This window comes from Cokeromyces recurvatus, assembly GCF_025118155.1.
Source record: "Cokeromyces recurvatus strain NRRL 2243 chromosome Unknown BX663scaffold_3, whole genome shotgun sequence".
Taxonomy (NCBI): Eukaryota; Fungi; Mucoromycota; class Mucoromycetes; order Mucorales; family Mucoraceae; genus Cokeromyces; species Cokeromyces recurvatus.
This window is the reverse complement of record NW_026251389.1, coordinates 1,160,104-1,178,889: the sequence shown is the minus strand read 5'-3', so window position 1 is coordinate 1,178,889 and position 18,786 is coordinate 1,160,104. Positions and strand designations below refer to the sequence as shown.

The 18,786-nt window shown below is 30.8% G+C and overlaps 7 protein-coding genes across 7 annotated transcripts; 3 read left to right on the top strand and 4 right to left on the bottom strand.

Annotated features, from left to right (window-relative positions):
* Positions 1 to 205: 205 nt before the first annotated feature.
* BX663DRAFT_540424 (cyclin-domain-containing protein) lies at positions 206 to 1,478 on the top strand (the record flags this gene model as incomplete). The annotated part of the gene is made up of 3 exons (XM_051530748.1): positions 206 to 657; positions 774 to 971; positions 1,377 to 1,478. The coding sequence occupies exons 1-3, from the start codon at positions 241 to 243 to the stop codon at positions 1,476 to 1,478; spliced, it is 717 nt and encodes a 238-aa protein (XP_051386698.1). The 5' UTR covers positions 206 to 240.
* A 642-nt stretch (positions 1,479 to 2,120) lies between these two features.
* BX663DRAFT_202863 (uncharacterized protein) lies at positions 2,121 to 4,216 on the bottom strand. Its single transcript, XM_051521746.1, has 2 exons — positions 4,191 to 4,216; positions 2,121 to 4,109 (listed from the first exon to the last, which is right to left on the bottom strand). Exon 2 carries the CDS (start codon positions 4,017 to 4,019, stop codon positions 2,469 to 2,471), a length of 1,551 nt encoding a protein of 516 aa, XP_051386697.1. The 5' UTR covers positions 4,020 to 4,109; positions 4,191 to 4,216; the 3' UTR covers positions 2,121 to 2,468.
* Positions 4,217 to 4,929: 713 nt separating this feature from the next.
* Positions 4,930 to 8,542, bottom strand: BX663DRAFT_548869 (uncharacterized protein; the record flags this gene model as incomplete). Its single annotated transcript, XM_051531110.1, has 6 exons — positions 4,930 to 7,125; positions 7,193 to 7,388; positions 7,475 to 7,651; positions 7,770 to 8,080; positions 8,143 to 8,351; positions 8,419 to 8,542. 6 exons carry the CDS (start codon positions 8,540 to 8,542, stop codon positions 4,930 to 4,932), a joined length of 3,213 nt encoding a protein of 1,070 aa, XP_051386696.1.
* Positions 8,543 to 8,689: 147 nt separating this feature from the next.
* Positions 8,690 to 10,045, bottom strand: BX663DRAFT_497390 (ADP-ribosylation factor). Its single transcript, XM_051525908.1, has 4 exons — positions 9,810 to 10,045; positions 9,636 to 9,728; positions 8,999 to 9,244; positions 8,690 to 8,938 (listed from the first exon to the last, which is right to left on the bottom strand). The coding sequence occupies exons 1-4, from the start codon at positions 9,955 to 9,957 to the stop codon at positions 8,880 to 8,882; spliced, it is 546 nt and encodes a 181-aa protein (XP_051386695.1). The 5' UTR covers positions 9,958 to 10,045; the 3' UTR covers positions 8,690 to 8,879.
* Positions 10,046 to 10,066: 21 nt separating this feature from the next.
* Positions 10,067 to 11,398, top strand: BX663DRAFT_202766 (ribosomal protein L30, ferredoxin-like fold domain-containing protein). Its single transcript, XM_051521745.1, has 4 exons — positions 10,067 to 10,121; positions 10,220 to 10,415; positions 10,490 to 10,601; positions 10,689 to 11,398. The coding sequence occupies exons 2-4, from the start codon at positions 10,405 to 10,407 to the stop codon at positions 11,319 to 11,321; spliced, it is 756 nt and encodes a 251-aa protein (XP_051386694.1). The 5' UTR covers positions 10,067 to 10,121; positions 10,220 to 10,404; the 3' UTR covers positions 11,322 to 11,398.
* Positions 11,399 to 11,937: 539 nt separating this feature from the next.
* BX663DRAFT_483409 (peptidase family M41-domain-containing protein) lies at positions 11,938 to 14,619 on the top strand (the record flags this gene model as incomplete). The annotated part of the gene is made up of 6 exons (XM_051524491.1): positions 11,938 to 11,973; positions 12,039 to 12,179; positions 12,278 to 12,529; positions 12,661 to 13,414; positions 13,503 to 14,143; positions 14,206 to 14,619. 6 exons carry the CDS (start codon positions 11,938 to 11,940, stop codon positions 14,617 to 14,619), a joined length of 2,238 nt encoding a protein of 745 aa, XP_051386693.1.
* Positions 14,620 to 14,661: 42 nt separating this feature from the next.
* BX663DRAFT_558330 (uncharacterized protein) lies at positions 14,662 to 17,274 on the bottom strand. The gene is made up of 4 exons (XM_051531805.1): positions 16,929 to 17,274; positions 15,464 to 16,802; positions 15,036 to 15,405; positions 14,662 to 14,910 (listed from the first exon to the last, which is right to left on the bottom strand). Exons 1-4 carry the CDS (start codon positions 17,155 to 17,157, stop codon positions 14,821 to 14,823), a joined length of 2,028 nt encoding a protein of 675 aa, XP_051386692.1. The 5' UTR covers positions 17,158 to 17,274; the 3' UTR covers positions 14,662 to 14,820.
* Between the last annotated feature and the right edge of the window lie 1,512 nt (positions 17,275 to 18,786).

Here is an 18,786-nt window from a genome sequence, read left to right as displayed (position 1 = left end):
CCCTGTATGAAACTTTTAAAATAAAATAAAAAAAAAAGAATTATTTTTTTTTCGTTAAAAGATATTATCAAAGATGGATAAATTTTAAAGCGTAGTATTAGTAGTAGTAGTGTCTATAGTCAATTTTATTATTAAATTTTTATTTAATAATCTATTGTTTTTTATTTTATTTATTTTTTTTTCTATTTTTCATTTTTTTTTTTTTATTCAACTTTTTTCTTTTCCTTCTGTAGACTTCGAATGATGGTTAAGAAAATATATCATTCACAAATATCACCACCATGCTTTGACTTGGCTAATTTTCCAGTGACTGAAACAATCAAAATGTTGACTTGTTTATTAGAAAAGATTACAAAGGCTAATGATTCCATCATTCAACAATATTCATTGTCGTCATCATCATCTTATACATGTTTCCATGCTCGCTCAATTCCCAGTATTGATATTTATTCCTATTTAACAAGAATACTTAAATATTGTCCCTGTACAAATGAATGCTTTCTAAGTTTGCTGGTCTACTTTGATCGCATGTCACAACAAAAAGATGACCCTTTACGCATTGATTCATTTAATATTCATCGATTACTTATAGCTGGCATTATGGTTTCAAGTAAATTCTTTTCTGATGTCTTTTTTACAAATACACGATATGCAAAGGTAAGGAAACGAAAAAAAAAAGGAGAGAGCAAAAGAGGGGAGTAAAAGAGAGAGAGAGAAAAAAGGGGGGGCAGCAGTTGGAGGGGATTATATTTTAATAATTATATATCTTGTAGGTCGGTGGATTACCTGTAAAAGAATTAAATCATTTAGAATTAGAATTTTTTCGAATGAATAATTATGATATTTATGTATCCTTAGAAGAATTACAACAATATGGAAATCAATTATTGATGCATTCACTTAGAGTACAACAATTAAAAAAAGACAGATCTTTACTTTTGGATCACCCAATTAATAAGAATCAACAACATGTAATATATAATAAGAATGATGTATGTAAATAATGTATATATATCTTTCTACACACTGTAATTGAATATATACACCACATCTATAATAATAATCTTGAATGAAGAAGAAAAAAAAAATTATAATTCCTTTATTTGTACATATTTGTAATAAACATACAAGTTTGATAAATACTACATTTCCCTTATCAAAAATAGTTGGTGTGGGACCAATAATATAAAAACAACAGCACTGCAAAATTAGACTATACACTAAAAGGTTAACCAATTAATTTGATGACTTTTTCTTTTAGTCTAAGAAAGAAACAGACAGACATATAAGCTTCTTTATACATATCTTTTGATTGTTGATAAGCTATTCATTCATTGAGGAGAAGAATGCTTTAATAGTATTTCAACACATTAAAGCCCAAGTGTCCATATGATAGGAAGGACTATAAATTATTAAAAGAGATATTCCCTGGATATATTGAAAGTGCTCAAGCCAAGTGTATCGATTCCTCGTTATGATCATCTCAGGTTTAGAATAAAACTACATTTAATAAATTATTACTACAATAAATGCTTGGGAAACAAAAGGGATAAGAGTGAAAAAAAAAAAAAAAAAGGGAGGAATATCCTTGATCTGATTCTTATTATTATAACAATAGAAAACAAAAATTACAAGTTTTTCAACCAACTACCTTGTTTCTTATAAATACTCTCCCTTCTTTTTTAACAAATGACATTAAGGCAGATGGACACAGTCAACATGAAAATAGACTTGTCTACCTTAAAAAAAAAAAAAGTTTACCTTCAAGATAGTAAGTAATTAGAGTTTGCCTCTATTATAAACAAATCATTTTATTCTATACAACAATCCTTCTATATACACTATTATATTTCAGAATATGAAAATATGAAAAAAAAAAGAAAAGAAAACAGAATTCTTTTTCTACAAGTACACATGTTAAATATTCAAGAAAATAAAAAAAAAAGGTATTTATACAATTCAAGACACAAGAAATTGAGATAAATTATACTCTCTGTATTCTTGCATCTTTTTATGAAGCTCTCGTCTTAATAATTGTCGAAATATAGGTAAAGATCCATCTTTGTCCCATCCTGGATCGTCTTCCTTATTCCTCTGAAAGAAAGAAAATAGATACTTAATATCTATGCATTATATATATATGTATATACTTACAAAAAGAATATTTGTCATGTAGTTATCATACTTGTACAGATTCATTACATAATGCAAACAAAAGACTCCACAATCTGTAAAATTTTTTTGGCCGGGACAAGAAGAAAGAACGATATCTGGCTCAATAAAGTTGGATTCAAGTATATTCAATTTATGTAAAGCTTCCATTTTCAAATACTTTAATAGTACCTTTGCCGGTTTTTGCTTGTATAAATTTAAAGGATCAAGTACCATGATATATGGTCTAATGAAAGCCGATCAATATATGTATATAAATATATATATATATATATATATATATACATGTATATAACTTACTTTTCTCGATCTAATACTTCTCCGGCATAAAGTACTTTACTTTTATGTCCATCCTCACAAGTATCTTTACTATTCGGAATACAAAGACTAGGATTCACGACAAGAATGATAAACCAATGATTGTTTTGAGCAACTGGCACTACAACAAACTTCTTTTCAAAAATATTTATATTAGCAGTCCATCTTTTAACAGTGTCATATTGGATTGCTGTTGCTGCAGATCCAGATAGTTTTGTAAAAAAGAATGAGCTAAAAGTATGAATATTTGTGCTTGGATAATCATTCGCCCAAATCTTGGGAAAGATATCAATCAGGGTATCATTCAAATAAGTTCCTTCATCAAGTCGACTATAATCTCTTTCGTAAAGAGTGATGGAATTTTTACCGTCAAAGGGATACATCAATAGATGCTCATCATTCCCAATAGGCTCTGGCTTATAATCATCCATTTGATCGTGTAATGTTACTGTTATTATATCCTTCACAGGAGATGATGATGACTTTAAAGGTACTTGAATAGGTATAGGTGAAGATGTTTTAGGAGACGTCTTTATAGGATGCGTAGATCTTGTAAATGATTCATGACTCGTTGCTCGATATTTACATTTTTCTTTTTCATCATCCATGTCAAGATGAATAATTTCTTGATTGACAGATGATAAAGTATCTCCCGTCATCTTAAGACTTGTTTTCTGCTGCTGCTGCTGCTGCTGCTTCTTCTGTTGTTTATCAGCATCTTTCAAAGGAGATAATGACGGTTCATCACGAGTCGTATTCGCTTTTATTCCACTATTTTGAGAATTAAATAATAGGGTATTATCTGTATCCTCTTCCTTGGGGATCTTATCTTGATTCATATTTAAATACTTTTTAATTAAATCCCTTCGTGCTGCTTGGCTTGTACGTTCAGATAGTCTTTCAATAAAAGACTTTTCCTTCACACATGAGCTATCATTTATCTCGGCATTTTGTTTAGTTGAAGTGGGAGATGTTTCTTTAGGATAGGATAAAATGGGTATATTCTGTTTATCACTTTCGTTGCCATAGGTCACTATCTCATTTGAGCCCTTTTCATTATCTATTTCATTTTTTGATTTAAGTTTCTTATATAAACGACTTCCCTCAACGCATGCATTATGTTGATTTTGATTTGAATCTTCAAATGCTCTTTTATCTGAATATAATCTTTTAAAAGGTGACATTAACTTTTCAGGTTCTTTAGATATCTTGATGGCACATTCAGGAATTTTTCTAATAGGTGATGTGGATGAGTCATATTCGATCATAGGCGTTTTATGAATTTTTAACGGAGTCATCAAGGTTGTATTGATAGGTGATCTCATAGACCGCCTTCGTAATGTCGTTGAATCAGTAGAATTTAATGTATGCTTTCTTGTCTTGGTTTCATCCGACTTATCTTCTTCTGAGGGATGTTGAATTAATCGACGTTTGGTTGGACGTCTGATGATACCAATTTCTTCGTCAGATTCGAATACTGCTTCATCATCTGAATTGATTTCAATTACTTCAGCTCTGTTATCTTTCATTTTAGATGTTCTTAATCTAGAACTAGAACGTATTGGCGCATTACTATCTGTAGTTGTTTCACTATTTGAATGCTCTGATATCGTTTGACTCTATAAAAAAAAAAAAAAAGTAAGATAAATAAATCAATAACTCTTTACATATACATGTATTAAAAAAAAAGAAATACATACATTGATTTCATTTCTTTCTCTTCTAGTAGTATTGCGTGCTATATAAATATATAAAAGTCGAATTTAGTAAAATGCAGTTTAATTTATATTAAAAAAAAAAAAAATAGATTTACACCCATATTTTGGATTATAAATTGATTGAGGTATTTTTGTTGTAGTAGCAAACTAAAAAAAAACATATATTATTAGAGTATTTATTATACTTTTTTTTTTTTTTTTTTTTTTTTTGAACAACTTACTGTAGGATTGATAGGAACAGAGATTGGATTTCCCCTTGATCTAAATTTTTTATTAGAAACGCTTCTAGTTGTCCCTATATTGGACGCACCACTTTCATGGTGTTGCTATTGTTTTTTTTAAGTTAACTTTAATAATATTCTACAAGAGTGTAACTATTGTATTTACATTAGATGAATTGTCACCAGATCGATGAGTTGAGATGCGTCTCATTGTGTGCCCTTTTTTTTTTTTTTCTTAAAAAAAAAGAAAAAGAATAAAGATGTATGCTAGAATAAAATTAAATGATGATGTGACAATACAATTTTTATAAGCGTGTGATAAATACGTGTATAGATAATTTATATGTAAAGAAACACACAATGAAAACAAAGATAAGAAGCTTTCTTTTTTCGTTTAAAAAAAAAATAAATAAATAAAAAATAAAAAAAAATAAAAAAATAAAAAAAATGAAAAAAAATACATACGCATATAAAATAAATGAATTTATTAAAAAACGCTGTCACTTTTTTAAGAATTTGGGAAATAAATGAATATAATCTTTTATGATAGGCTCATTCTCGGTTAACTCTAATGCAAATAAAAGGAAAGATTTCATTTCCTCAAATTGACCTTGCTGTTTCTTGATTTGAGCATATTGATACCATGCCTCGGATGAATTCCAACCTAATCTCGCTGTTAATTGTTCCATCATGAGGTCTGCGATGGCCAACGACCATTGTTGTCTAGCTTGTACTACTTGACTTGGCACATGATTTGGATCCAACATGAGTGCCTTTTCAAATGCATCTAAAGCTATCTGTTTTACCTCTTGCATCATTGACTGATGATGATGATGATGATGACAACGACGATCTGTTATTCTTTTAGAAGAAGCAGAAAGATCCTCTTTTGCAAAGATATCATACACTTGAAGGTTGAGTTGACCTAATTGATACCATACATTTGGATCATCTAAAGCCACTTCCTCTGCCTCTCCTAATGCTTTATTGGCTTCCTCTAATAGACCTACTCTAATGAACGTCCTTGCTGACATCAACCAAAGGGTGGCCAAGAGATGACGCCATCGTGCTCGTCTTCGGATCTCCGTTCCTGGACTGTGTTGAAAACATGAACTGACAAGAGGGGTCCCCCTTCTGATGTCTGCTGTCATCGCCTTCCTCTCTTGATAACTTCGAAGAAAGAGTGAAGAAAGAGAAGAAGAGTTGGACTGTCGACCACTGATGTTATTACTACTACCCTTAGAATAAGAAGGCGAAATTAGAAATGTGAATAATGAATCATGACTCGGTAGAGGAGGTAATGAAGAGTTCGCTGTTCCAATCCTACCTATAATCGTCACTCCCTCTTTATTCTCCCCTCTCTTTTTCCCCGATGTAGAGGCACTATAAGATCGACGAGGAGTCAGATCATGACGCATTGAATGGTATTGTTTTCTACTATCTCGATGATAAGAGGATTTTCTTTTGGTTGAATCCTTTTCTGAAACAAGCATCATGTCAACAGATTCAATATGAGAGGAATGATTCACTTCAACAGAAGAAGATCGTGGACGTCCTAGAAGGCGATAACTTTTATGACTAGTAATACTATTGGCGATGGATGTAAAAGAAGAGCGTCGAATTAACGAAAAGCTAGAAGACTTTTTCCTTGTCTTTTTTATTTCAACGCCAATGTCAATATCATCATCATCTTTCTGATTATTCTCTTGAGTCTTTAGGTCACCATTTAAATCAATTCCCAACTGTTTTGATAATAAAGTATAAATACTAAACAAATTTTCATAATGTTTCATTGCTGCTTCCGCTCCTTCTCCACTTTCAATCAAAGCTAAGCGTGTCATGTTCATTAAAAGATAATTTTCAGCTCTGTCAAATGCATCATTGACTTGATAGGATGATAAAGTAGAAAGATGAAAACCAGTATTGTTATCATCATTACTACCTTGTTGTTGTTGTTGAGATAGTAGTAATAGACCAGCCTCTATCACTTCCTTCGCCTTTTCAAGATGATCTATTGTTTTACAAGAGTATAAAAGGGCCAAAAGATGCCATGAGGCGATAAAATGAGGATTGATTTCAATAGAACGTTGAATAGAGACAATAGCATCATGAACGTGATGTGTCATGGTCTGTAAGAACCCTAAGCCATAATAGCTCTTCCAATCTGTACCTACATTCAATGCAATAGCCCTTTGAAAGAAGTCATTCGCCCTTTGATGATATCCAGTTCGTTTAGTAAGTCCTTCATCTGATTGAATCGCCAAGAGTGTATAAGAAGAACCAACTAGACGATAGACATGAGACTCAAGAGGTAGAGATCCCTTCAGTTGCTGTAAGAACCCAAGACAGAGTTCGGATAGATAAACAGCAAGTCGACTATTTTCTTCCTCATGACCATAGAGATAGATACTATCCAGTAAAATCTGTATCACTCTCTCTGGACTTTCTTCCACATAAGTAGATGATTTTCGAAATAAATGAGATCCTCTTTCGTTTGCTAAAAAAGATGGGTCAGAGGAGGAGGAGGAGAATAAGAGTGTAGCATCAGCTTCAAGTTTAGGTAGATCCATCAAATCAAGGTAAGATTGAAAAGCATATTTCGCTTCTTCTAAACTACCTAATCTTATCAAGGTGTAAAACATGTAGCGATTTATAGTAGGATGATTAAAAGTAAGCTTCTTGACTTGATGCAAAAACTTGTATATGTATATGTTAAGTATGTATATAGATAGATATAGATTAATTTTATATATATAATACTACCTGAAGTATTTTTCGTATATGTTTGATTTCACCCCATCCAATTACATCATGGGAGTTCATCATGATATGACAAAGCGACATACCATACTGAGCTTGATCTTCAACAGAAAGATAAGGCGTTATAAGAGTAAATAACTGTCTAAATAAATCCATTAGTGTGGATAGTTCATCAAAGGCATTCATTTCAGTTGCTAGACTAAGAGAGTGTTGTGTATAAGTCATTTGAAGCATGCTATCTTTTTTTCTTTAAAAATATATATATATATATATATATCCTATTACCCGTTCGAGTTCTTTTTTACTGCAATATAGGTGTCATCTTGATAAATCTTGATCATATATTCTGCATAAATCTTGAATAAAACCCATCTTTTAAACATATGCCAATGAGGATTCCAATAAGAAGAGGCAAGTTGTAGATAAGCACTCATTAATGTGAGTATTTCTTTTGCAGGATGACTAGTGTGTATCACGTATACAAATACATATATATATGTATATATATATATATGTGTGTGTGTATAAGCAGAATAATTATAAAATAATAATAATAATAATAATAAAAAGGAGAACTTACTTGAGTCTCAATTTTAATAAACAAGCACGATAAAGACATTCTTCAAGCCAAAAGGATAACATGATGCCTTTTTCATATGGTAGCTTAGATTCAACCATGTTCCAGGCAGCTTCATATGTTTCAATAGCAGCTTCAATATCTTCATTTATCTCTAAACAAATTCCTTTCATCGTTCTTGCTTGAACTAGCCAAATCAGACCATAACCTGACTCAACATCCTCTATACGTAAAGCCAAATGTTGTAAAATGTCTAAAGTATTTTGATATTGCCCTGATTCAAAATAAATCCTTGCCAATAAAATTTTAGAAAACTAACAATGATAGGGAAGTTAGTGCAACCAATAGCAAAAAAAAAAAAAAAAGGATGACTAACCTGAACATACCAGTCCATTACTGCTGCTGATTCATTCGAGATGATAGGCATGAATCTATCTAAAAGGGGTTGTACGTTGATAGGATCTATACTAGGTGATAAGGAAATACGGTAAGGAGTGTCATGTTGATATATGTCATCGCCCTTTTTCTTATTTAATTTCAGTAGTTGGATGAGTTCAACTTCCGTACAAATCGTCATATTGAATACTATTAACAATCTTTTAATCATCAACTTCTTTTCTTTCTCTCTCTCTCTCTATTTCTCTCCTTTTACCCAAATCATCAGGCTTGTATTTCATATATTTCTTAGTCATTAACTCCTTCACTACAGACCATTGACCTTGACAACGAGCTAAATCAATTTCTTTTAATATCTGTTTTATCTTTAGTTGATCCATTCAATAATAAAAAAAAAAAAATACAGATACAGATACAAATACAAATAAAATTAGATGCGTACTTTTTTTTTTTTATATAACAAATAAATGGTAAGACGATAATAATGATTGTAATACACGTGTTCATTTTATTTAAATAGTTTACCTATAACAAAGGAATACAATACCTTTATTTAAAAGAAAATTACATAATAGTTTATTTTTTTAAAAAAGAAAGAAAGAAAGAAAAGGGCCCTTTTTTTTTAAATATGTATATATAATATAGCATGATTTCAAAATTACGATTTTTTTTGTGTACGTTTATTTCTTTTTATTATTCCTTTTGTGTATTTAATGTTTATGCTCCTCTCTTCAAGTTGTTGGATAACCATTCCAAACCTTCATAGAGACCATCACCTGTAATAGAGAATGAATAAGAATAAAAGAATGAAAATAAAATAAATATATATAACTTACCGCTAGTAGCACAAGTTGTTTGAATGTACCAACGTCTATTACGAAGAGAATGAAGACCAAGCTTATCAGTAATTTCAGCAGCATTCATAGCGTTAGGAAGATCTTGTTTGTTAGCAAAAACAAGTAAGAGCGCGTCACGAAGTTCATCTTCGTTTAACATACGTTGAAGTTCATCACGGGCTTCCGAGATACGATCACGATCATTAGAGTCAACAACGAAGATAATACCTTGAGTATTTTGGAAGTCTAAGAAGGAAAAGGAAAATTAGTATATCATGTACATTATAAAATATTCGAGAAAAGCAAGCAAGCAAGCACACACACACATACACACATTCACACACACACATAAAAGAAAATAAAATGTATCCTGTAAATATGGAATAAAATAAAAAGGCTTATTGGAACCCTTTTTTTATATACAAATGTATATGTGTATCTTTTCCTTTGCATTTTATATACATACAAATATATAAATAAATATATATTATTTATATGTATATAAAATACATATGATACATTTTATTTTCTTACCCAATAAAAAGTGAACATATATATGTGTGTGCTAAATATATTTAAAAAAAAATAATAATAATAATAATAATTAAATATAATATATAAATATTTATATACTTACAATGTCTCCAGAGAGGACGAATCTTGTCTTGTCCTCCGACATCCCAAACAGTAAAAGAGATGTTTTTATATTCGACAGTTTCGACATTGAAACCTAAAGATGATGGATGATGATGGTTATTTTTTTTTTAAATGAATAAGGAGATGTGTATTACGCGTATAGTTTATAGCTTACCAATAGTAGGAATAGTGGTTACAATTTCACCCAACTTAAGTTTATACAAGATGGTAGTTTTACCGGCGGCATCAAGACCGACCATAAGAATACGCATTTCTCTCTTACCAAAGAGGTCATTAAATAACTTGGAAAAACTCAAACCCATATTAAATAATTTAGTATTTTTTTTTATATATATTTTTTAAAAATACAAGAAGAAAAAAATAAAAATAAAAAAAGAAACAAAAAAAAAAAAAAAAAAAAGGTTTGAAAAAAAATAATTTGTGCTGCAACTAAAATTATTCTACAGCCAGCCCTTGTTGGAGTAAAAGGGAAGAGGAAATTTTGATTTTTTTTTTTTTTTTTTAGAAAAGGTACCACCACTGCTAAACACATTCTTACGCATTTACTTTTTTTTCACATTACAGGTTGATTGTAATTTCATTTACAGATTAACCAATCAAATTTGATTACACAAAGTCGTGAAAAATAAAAAATAAAATAGAAGCGGACTACAAAAAAAAAAAAAAACGAAATAAAATCAAGCCACCGAAAAAAAAAAAAAAGCTTTGTATTCTTTTAGATCTTTTTGAATCTCGAATTAAATACAATCATGTCTGATAGGTTAGATTGAATCTTTTATGATTTATTCTCTATTATTTGCTCATAATTATTATTTCTTTCATATCTTTATATAGCAATAGAGCCATTCCTGAACCAGTTTATGTTTCTGAAACCCTTTTAAAAAAAAGAAAGGCTAATGAAAAGGGTGCCGCTATTAAAGCAAAAGAAAGATTAGAACTTAGAAAGGTTAGACTACTTGAAACTAATTTTATTAAATAAAATAGCAAAAAACAAAAGACATTTAACATATCTTTTTTTATTTATTTTATTTAGACAAAGAAACAACTTAAAAAGACACAATTTAAACGTGCTGATGAGTTTATTCGTAGACATCGTTTAATCGAAAAGCAAGGAAAACGTCTTCGTGTCTTGGCAAAGGGACATAGAAAGGGAGCAAATCAGAAGGGAGATGGCAAATTATTATTTGTGATCCGTATGAAAACAGAAAGTTCAATTCACCCACGAATCAGAAAAATTTTGAGTCAAGTTGGATTATTAAAGATGAATACAGGTGTATTTGTTGTTTGTAATGATGCTACTGTAAAGGATCTCCAAAAAATTGAACCTTATGTTACTTATGGTTCACCCAGTTTAAAGACAGTACGTGATCTTATCATGAAAAGAGGTGCTACCAGGATCAATGGCGTTCGTACTCCTCTTTCTGACAATGCCATGATTGAAGAAGCTCTTGGTGAATATGGTATTATTTGTTTAGAAGACATTATTCATGAAATCCTTGAACATGGTGAACATTTCGAAGCTGTTTCTAAATTCTTAACTCCATTTAAATTGAACGACCCTGTTAAGGGCTGGCGTCAAAAGAAATTAAAGGAAATCATGGACAGAGAAAATGAAGAAGAAGATGCAGAGGATGATATCAATAAATTGGTCGAAACCATGAATTAAAATTTAACACAGTATATTGATTTATTTTATTTTTTATTTTATTTTCTTATGTTTATATCTTGTATAAATCATTTCTTAGAATTTACCATATTTCCCGCTTCTTCATTTCCCTTTCTTTATCATCATTCTTATTTTATCCTATAGTCACTGTTTGTTAATATTTTATACTACAAATAAAAAAGCTTATACTATTTATAATTGGTATGAAGCTTAATCCATATATGTAATAATTGAGCTTCGAGATTAACACGTGAAATAAAGGAAAAGCAGTAGTAGTCCTTTCTTCAGGATCAACAAGCTCAAAGAAAAAAAAAAAGAGATATAGGCAGCTTATCAATGTACATTGTATGCAGCAGCAATTGTTCATTATCTTTTTTTTTTTAGTAACTGTATTTTTTTGATCTCAGCGGCTGTTACCATTGCGTCATTAGTGAAATCGTAACAGTGCTGCATCCTCTCTAACCTGGAAGAAAATTGCATTATTTCAAGAAAAAAAAAAAAAACTGCAGTACGACAATGGATCAAGGTTAACATTTTCTTTTACTATTTACACTTTTTTTTATTTTATTTTTATTTTATTTTTTTATTATTTCTTTTTTTTTTTTTTTATAAATAAATGAGTACTCAAAGAGCTCGTTCATTTACGCACAAGGTATAACATAAAAGACAATTTATAAAGTGTTTTTACCTTTTTTAACTAAATGTTTCATCTTTAAGCTTGCCAGTATTACTTCAGAAGCAACATGTCTTTTCCAACACTGTAACATTACCTCTCGTCAGCCTTTTTTAAAAACTAGTCATCTACAGCCGCAACTTTGTCAAAATTATGAGCAATGGATTCAACTAAACAAGGAGACTGTAATTTAAATTAGTTGTTGTTTCTTGGAGGAGGGGGGATTCCTTTTTTTTTTTAGAAAGAAAAGAAAAAAACTAATCCCTTTTTTCTTTTATTCTAGTTACCAGCATCCATTCTAAATTCAAATCTTACTCAACTAAATAAAGCAACAACTCAGGCTATAAGAATCCTTAACGCAGATCCTACTATTGCTTTTCGGTTTGCCCATACAATACCAAAGAGATATTTTCAACGTCGAACGTTATTTACGAATACAAGCAATCGTTTTATTAACTACCGTCATTTAAATAGAATAGAACAAGAAGCCAATGCTTCTCCAACAGATGCTTTAAAACAGGCAACATTATACAAGGTAATCATCTATTTTTTTTTTTTTTTTGCTCCTTCCTCTTCCTCTCTACTTCTCTTTTAAATTTATTTATTTATTTTATTTATTTATTTTTTAATCCTTCCTTTTCCTCCCACCACTCTTTATTATCCTAGGAATGGTTTAGGGTGAATAATACGAAGGCAATTATCAATCGTTTTGAAAAAGGAAACTTTACACATAATGATGAAAGTTTGAAATATTATATTGCAGCTGTAGCACGTACGATAAAAGCAGAAGAAGTACTACCAAAAATTTTACAAAAATTAGAAGAATTAGGATATGCGGTCATAAAGAAAGCAGAGAGTTCTTCTGAGGTAAACAAGTTAACAAAGGATATTGTCCAACAAGTAATTGCTAGTCGTCAAGGAGGCGTAGTGAATAAAGTGATAGAAGGAGGAACAGGTCAGAAATCCAATCCAATTTATGTTGTAGTTGAGGAAGCACGTAAATATATGTTCTGGAAAGCACTTCGATGGGTAGGAGTGACATTGACGTATGCCTTTTGTATTTTGACAATTCTATCCCTTGCATTGGAGAACTCTGGGTTATTAAAGACAACGAATCCACAGAATGAATATGAGCCCGTCACTCAGACCACAGTTCGATTTGAGGATGTACAAGGTGTAGATGAAGCAAAACAAGAATTAGAAGAAATTGTTGAATTCTTAAAGAATCCTCATCGATTTACTGAATTAGGTGGTAAATTACCAAAGGGTGTCCTTTTAACAGGTCCCCCTGGTACGGGTAAAACCATGTTGGCACGAGCTGTGGCTGGTGAAGCCAATGTACCCTTTTTCTTTATGAGTGGTAGTGAATTTGATGAAATGTATGTGGGTGTAGGCGCAAGAAGAATTCGAGAATTATTTGGTAAGTTGTGTATACTTTTTTATTATTATTATTTCTTCCTTTCTCGAATGATTTTAACACAATATATATATATGTATATATATATAAGCTGCTGCGAGAGCAAAGGCACCTAGTATTGTATTTATTGATGAAATTGATGCCATTGGATCTAAAAGAAATCCTAAAGATCAATCTTACATGAAACAAACATTAAATCAATTACTAGTTGATCTGGATGGATTTTCTCAAACAGAGGGTGTCATTTTCATTGCTGCAACAAATTTCCCTGAATTATTAGATAAAGCATTAGTTCGACCTGGACGATTTGATAGAACAGTTAATGTTCCATTACCTGATGTGAGAGGAAGAGTAGAGATTTTGAAACATCACATGAAGAAAGTGCATGTAGCCAATGATGTCGATGTCACTGTAGTAGCCAGAGGTACATCTGGTTTTAGTGGAGCTGATTTAGCTAACCTGGTCAATCAAGCTGCTATTCAAGCAAGTCGTGAAAATAGTAAAGAAGTTACTTTAAGTCATTTAGAGTACTCTAAAGATAAAATTATTATGGGAGCTGAGCGTAAATCGGCTGTGATTACAGAAGAGAACAAAAGATTAACTGCTTATCATGAAGGAGGACATGCACTTGTTGCTTATTATACTCCTGGTGCGATGCCCTTACATAAAGCCACCATTATGCCAAGAGGTGCTGCATTAGGTATGACAGTTCAATTACCAGAAATGGACAAGGTACTGCACATATATATATATATATACATTTATATATATATTTATTGACACATGCATATTAGGATTCATATACCAAAAAGGAGTTTACTGCTATGATTGATGTTTGTATGGGAGGTAGAGTAGCAGAAGAATTGATCTTTGGTCAAGAAAACGTAACAAGTGGATCTAGTAATGATATTATGAAGGCCACAAATATTGCTAAACGTATGGTTCGTTATTATGGTATGAGTGATAAAGTGGGACCGGTTAATCATGATGATGATGATATGCAAATACTAAGTGCAGATACAAAGAAATTAATTGAAAGTGAAATAGTTGAATTTATTGAAGCAGCAGAAAGAAGAGCCAAACAGATTTTAATAGAGCATCGTGAAGAATTAGACAGATTAGCCAATGCTTTAGTAGAATATGAGACCTTGGATTATCAAGAGATTATAGATATTTTGGCTGGTAAACCATTATCAAGGCCAAAATAAAAATGAGTTGTGTGTATTTAAATAAATGAAAAAGGAAACAGCAACAACAACAAGAAAAGCATGTTTTTTTTTAATAATAATAATATAAATGTATATGTGTGTATTATGTTCAATAATAGCTTAATACTTTAAAGAAAGATAAAAGGAGATGACAAACGAACAAAAAAAAACAAGACAGGTATATGGAATAAATGATCGACATCATTCTATTATTTTAAACATGCTTGGTTTTTCTTTTTTTTTTTTTTTTCTTTTTTTTAACTGAGATGCTGCTACTCTCTGATCGCAAGTCTATATAGAACAAAAAAAAAAGTCAAGTTAAGACTACCTCTTCTCCCCTTTTATATGTATGTAAATATTTGAAAAAAAAAAAAAAAAAAAAAAAAAAAAAAAAAAAAAAAAAAGCTGGTGCTTACCCTTTCAATCGTGTAATCAATGAAACCTCCTCGATTACGAGAATCATGTGCAGGATGATGATAATAAACTAAATCAAAGTCTTCAAGGGAGCCTAGTTTTTTCTCTAATGGCCAACATTCATGACATCGATTTGTACATGTATTACATACAAATACATTTTTCATTGATGAATGACTATTATTAAATGAACGACAGGGACCACGTCTAAAGATAGAAGAGAGACTAATACCTTGTTGACCCAAGGTAGAGATATGAACAGACTTGTTACAATGACTGCACTTTAAATAATTATATCGAGTACCAGCATCTCTCCTATGTAACTCTAGACGTCTACATGTCGTAGCTAAATTATTAGCTGTATCTGATGATCTTATAATAGATAGATTAGTATGAGTACTTTTGAACATCACATTATAAAATACACTACTTTGATAGTATGTCATCTTCTAGTCCAACTTTGATAGTTTCGGGATGTAAAGTATTTACATTTTTCACTAAATCTTGATAGAGTTTGACATATTGATACATATCATCCGCACTTTGTCTCATTCTCATGTCATTTACATGTTCACAAGCACGACCAAGGGCATAACAATCCATACATAAATCATAATGATCGTCACATCTTTCGCAATGATAATAACGATGAAAGATATCACCATGACAAAAATCACATACGATCGTCAATGTATCCTCTGGTGGGTCAGTAGGGAGATCAGCAGCAGAAGCAGTAATAGCAGCAGTAGCAGCAGTAGCAGCAGTAGTAGCAGTAGTAGCAGCAGGATAGAGGAGTTCAGGCTCAATTAGGTGATGTAAGAGTAAGTGGAGTAACAGTTTGATCTCGATCAATGAACTATGCTGAAAGAGAGAGGACTGATGCTTTATGAACTTTTCAAGTTGCTTGTTCCATTTCTTTAACGTAATGGCCACGATTGCTTTGCATTTATAGACCTCGGGACGGTTAATGATTCTATACAACGGTAATTGATCCTCAAAGGCATAAGTTAAAGTCTGAGGAGTGATTCGATTCCATGCGATCTTGACCGAGACCCCCGCATTCCTTACTTGATGATAAGCACGACTAGGAATGATGACCAGATCGCCGGGCCTCTGGACAATCACGTTCACGACTACCGCCTGGGCCTTTTTAATAAGATAATGAGTTAGCCAAGCACGATCACTTTCCATAAATGAACTCCTTGTACTAGAAGAAGCACATGGTTGTTCTCTAGATCGTTTTCTTTTCCTTTTACTGGGATTTGTCTTACATATACGATCAGTACGATCTGTGCGCTTATTTTCAAAGACGGTAGGTTTCAGAACTTCAGCTAAAGCATGTCGGTATTTATTTTCTATAATGAACCACTCAGCGTAACCATCAGGAGAGGAGGAGGCCATGGTCATCAAGTTATGACCCATTGTACCACATAAATCACGATGAAGAGGAGTACCCGTCTTATCTTGTCCAAGATAACACATAATATGTTCAGCTTGAAAACGACTTGGTAAAGAAGAAAAGAGATCATGACTACCATGAGGTAAAAGATAACTAGGTATGATTTGTTCTATAGCAGATCGATACTCAGTAGGACAAATCACATCTTTAGCATAAGCTTGACTGTAAACTTTTGGGACTGATTTATAAATGATGGTACTATTAGAAGTACAAGAAGGTAATTTATAGGTCTCTTGAATGGATTGAATAAAATCACCTAAACGGGTCTTTAGTGTTTTATCTTTTGGACTAGTAGTTTTAAGTTCAATCTCTATTATTATATAATAAAGAGAAATAGTAAATATTAGATGGAAGCAATTTTTTTTTGTATCCTTAAGTGTATAAATAAATATATTATGTAATAAGATTATTTTTTTATTTTATTTTATTTTTTTACCCATGTCACCACGGTAGTCTTTGAGTTGATCCAAAGTAAAAAGACTGTCATTCCAATGAATGGATTTATTCATATTAAATACGACCAGGGGCTTTCCTTGTTCAATACAATATTGATTTATAAAATTATGTAAAGATTCATTTGTGTAATCCAAATAATTTATTCTTTTAGTAGCTACATAAGGGAAGCTTAAATTATTTTCATTTTCAAACAGGTTAATTTTCGGCATTTTCCAGTTATTATTATTATTTTGCTCTTTCTGATTTATATGTAAAATAACAAAGTAAATTAAAGCTAGTTAAAGTAGATAAAAGGAAAGGGAAAAGGAAAAGAAAAAAAAAAAAAAAGATCGACTATTATATTGTTATAAAGCAAACAAAAAAAAAAAAAAAAAAAAAAAAAAAAAAAAAAAAAAAAAAAAATACATATTCATATACATATTCATATTCAACATCCGAAGCGTTTTCATTTTGTGTCCAATAAACAATTTGATTCTGCAACAGAGATAAAGCAATTCAGTATGTATTAGTATTAAATACATAATATTTTTCAAAGTCTTTGAGACTGCTTATTAATTTAGGTGAATTATATTAATTGTGCAACACTAAAACAAGGGTGCTGTCATGGTTGTAACTGTCATCTCTATAATAGTAATTCTGTCTATTATGTCCATATAAAGTCTATTTATTCTTGTATCAAGAACAAAATAGCATCTTCTTAATCGTCATGTTTAGTCGCGTTACTTTTTATAACAAATTAGATTACAGCAATTTTTTATACAACATAGTAATCTTCTGTAGATATGCAGTGATAATATTAGTCAATAATAGTTGCTTATAATAGGTTGTACAATAGACACTACTTGTACTGTCTTGCCTTAATTGGATAGTCACTTCTATAAATATGTGTATACACATACATTTCTAGATATAAATAAGGTCAATCATTTTTTAATAAAGAATGTTAAGGAGACCTGTTTCTTACTTTCTTTTATATATATATATATAACTGATTCCTTTACTTATAATTTCAATTTATACATTGGATATTCTACCTTAACTAGCGTTTATTATAACGAAGTTTGATATACAATATAACAATGGCTATAACTCTTCCTTAAATTTCCTCCTTACTGAAAACAATGTTCACCCGTTTAATAGCAAGAAAAAAAAAAAGGCCCTTCTTCTTTTTGTTTATATATATATATATATTTACATATATATGCGTTTGTGTTTATTATTTTTCACTAACTTTCTATTGTTTGTTAGTTTCAATCTCCCATGATTTTGATCCAGATCTATTTATATTCAACAATAAAAAAGATGTTATAATAAAAAGAAAAAAAAAAGGCAATCTAGGGACAACTCATCAGCTTAATTTATAAAATGGTCGAATATTATAAAATAAATAGACTACTTTATAAGTTTACTCTTCTAATTTAGAAATGGTTTAGTCTATAAAGAATCATCCAAAATGAAAGGTGAAAACTCTCTCCCTTTCTCTCTCCATCAGTGATAAAGTTGTTTATAAAGTTTGTACTTATGACTGCAATGGTAAAACTGTAGATCTAATAAACACTGAATTTGCCAAAAAATAAACAAAACAAATAAATAAATAATTGGATTCGTCTTTGTATCATTATAAATAGCGTCTTATTGTCATTAGAATTGGTAGTTATGATATTATATAAAGTAAGAGCAGGTTCCAATACATCAATGGCATCACTCTCTTAGAATAGTTATGCTTTGAAATCTTTTATTTTTTCTTTAACTACAACTCACTGGTAATATTTGACGTATGGATCTAGTTATATTTGGAGAACAAGACAAATAAATTTTCCATAATATCCTTTTTATTG

Bases quoted from the DNA above. Each gene is read 5' to 3' on its own strand.
- BX663DRAFT_202863 (XM_051521746.1), bottom strand. From the start codon at position 4,019: ATGAAAGATAACAGAGCTGAAGTAATTGAAATCAATTCAGATGATGAA.
- BX663DRAFT_497390 (XM_051525908.1), bottom strand. From the start codon at position 9,957: ATGGGTTTGAGTTTTTCCAAGTTATTTAATGACCTCTTTGGTAAGAGA. The intron at 9,245-9,635 runs GTAAGTATATAA...TTTCCTTCTTAG, and splicing joins TCGTCCTCTCTGGAGACATT to ACTTCCAAAATACTCAAGGT. The intron at 8,939-8,998 runs GTAAGTTATATA...TCTCTATTACAG, and splicing joins AACAACTTGTGCTACTAGCG to GTGATGGTCTCTATGAAGGT.
- BX663DRAFT_202766 (XM_051521745.1), top strand. The intron at 10,602-10,688 runs GTTAGACTACTT...TATTTTATTTAG, and splicing joins AAAGATTAGAACTTAGAAAG to ACAAAGAAACAACTTAAAAA.
- BX663DRAFT_558330 (XM_051531805.1), bottom strand. From the start codon at position 17,157: ATGCCGAAAATTAACCTGTTTGAAAATGAAAATAATTTAAGCTTCCCT. The intron at 16,803-16,928 runs GTAAAAAAATAA...ATATAATAATAG, and splicing joins AGACTACCGTGGTGACATGG to AGATTGAACTTAAAACTACT. The intron at 15,406-15,463 runs GTAGTGTATTTT...ATCTATTATAAG, and splicing joins GAAGATGACATACTATCAAA to ATCATCAGATACAGCTAATA.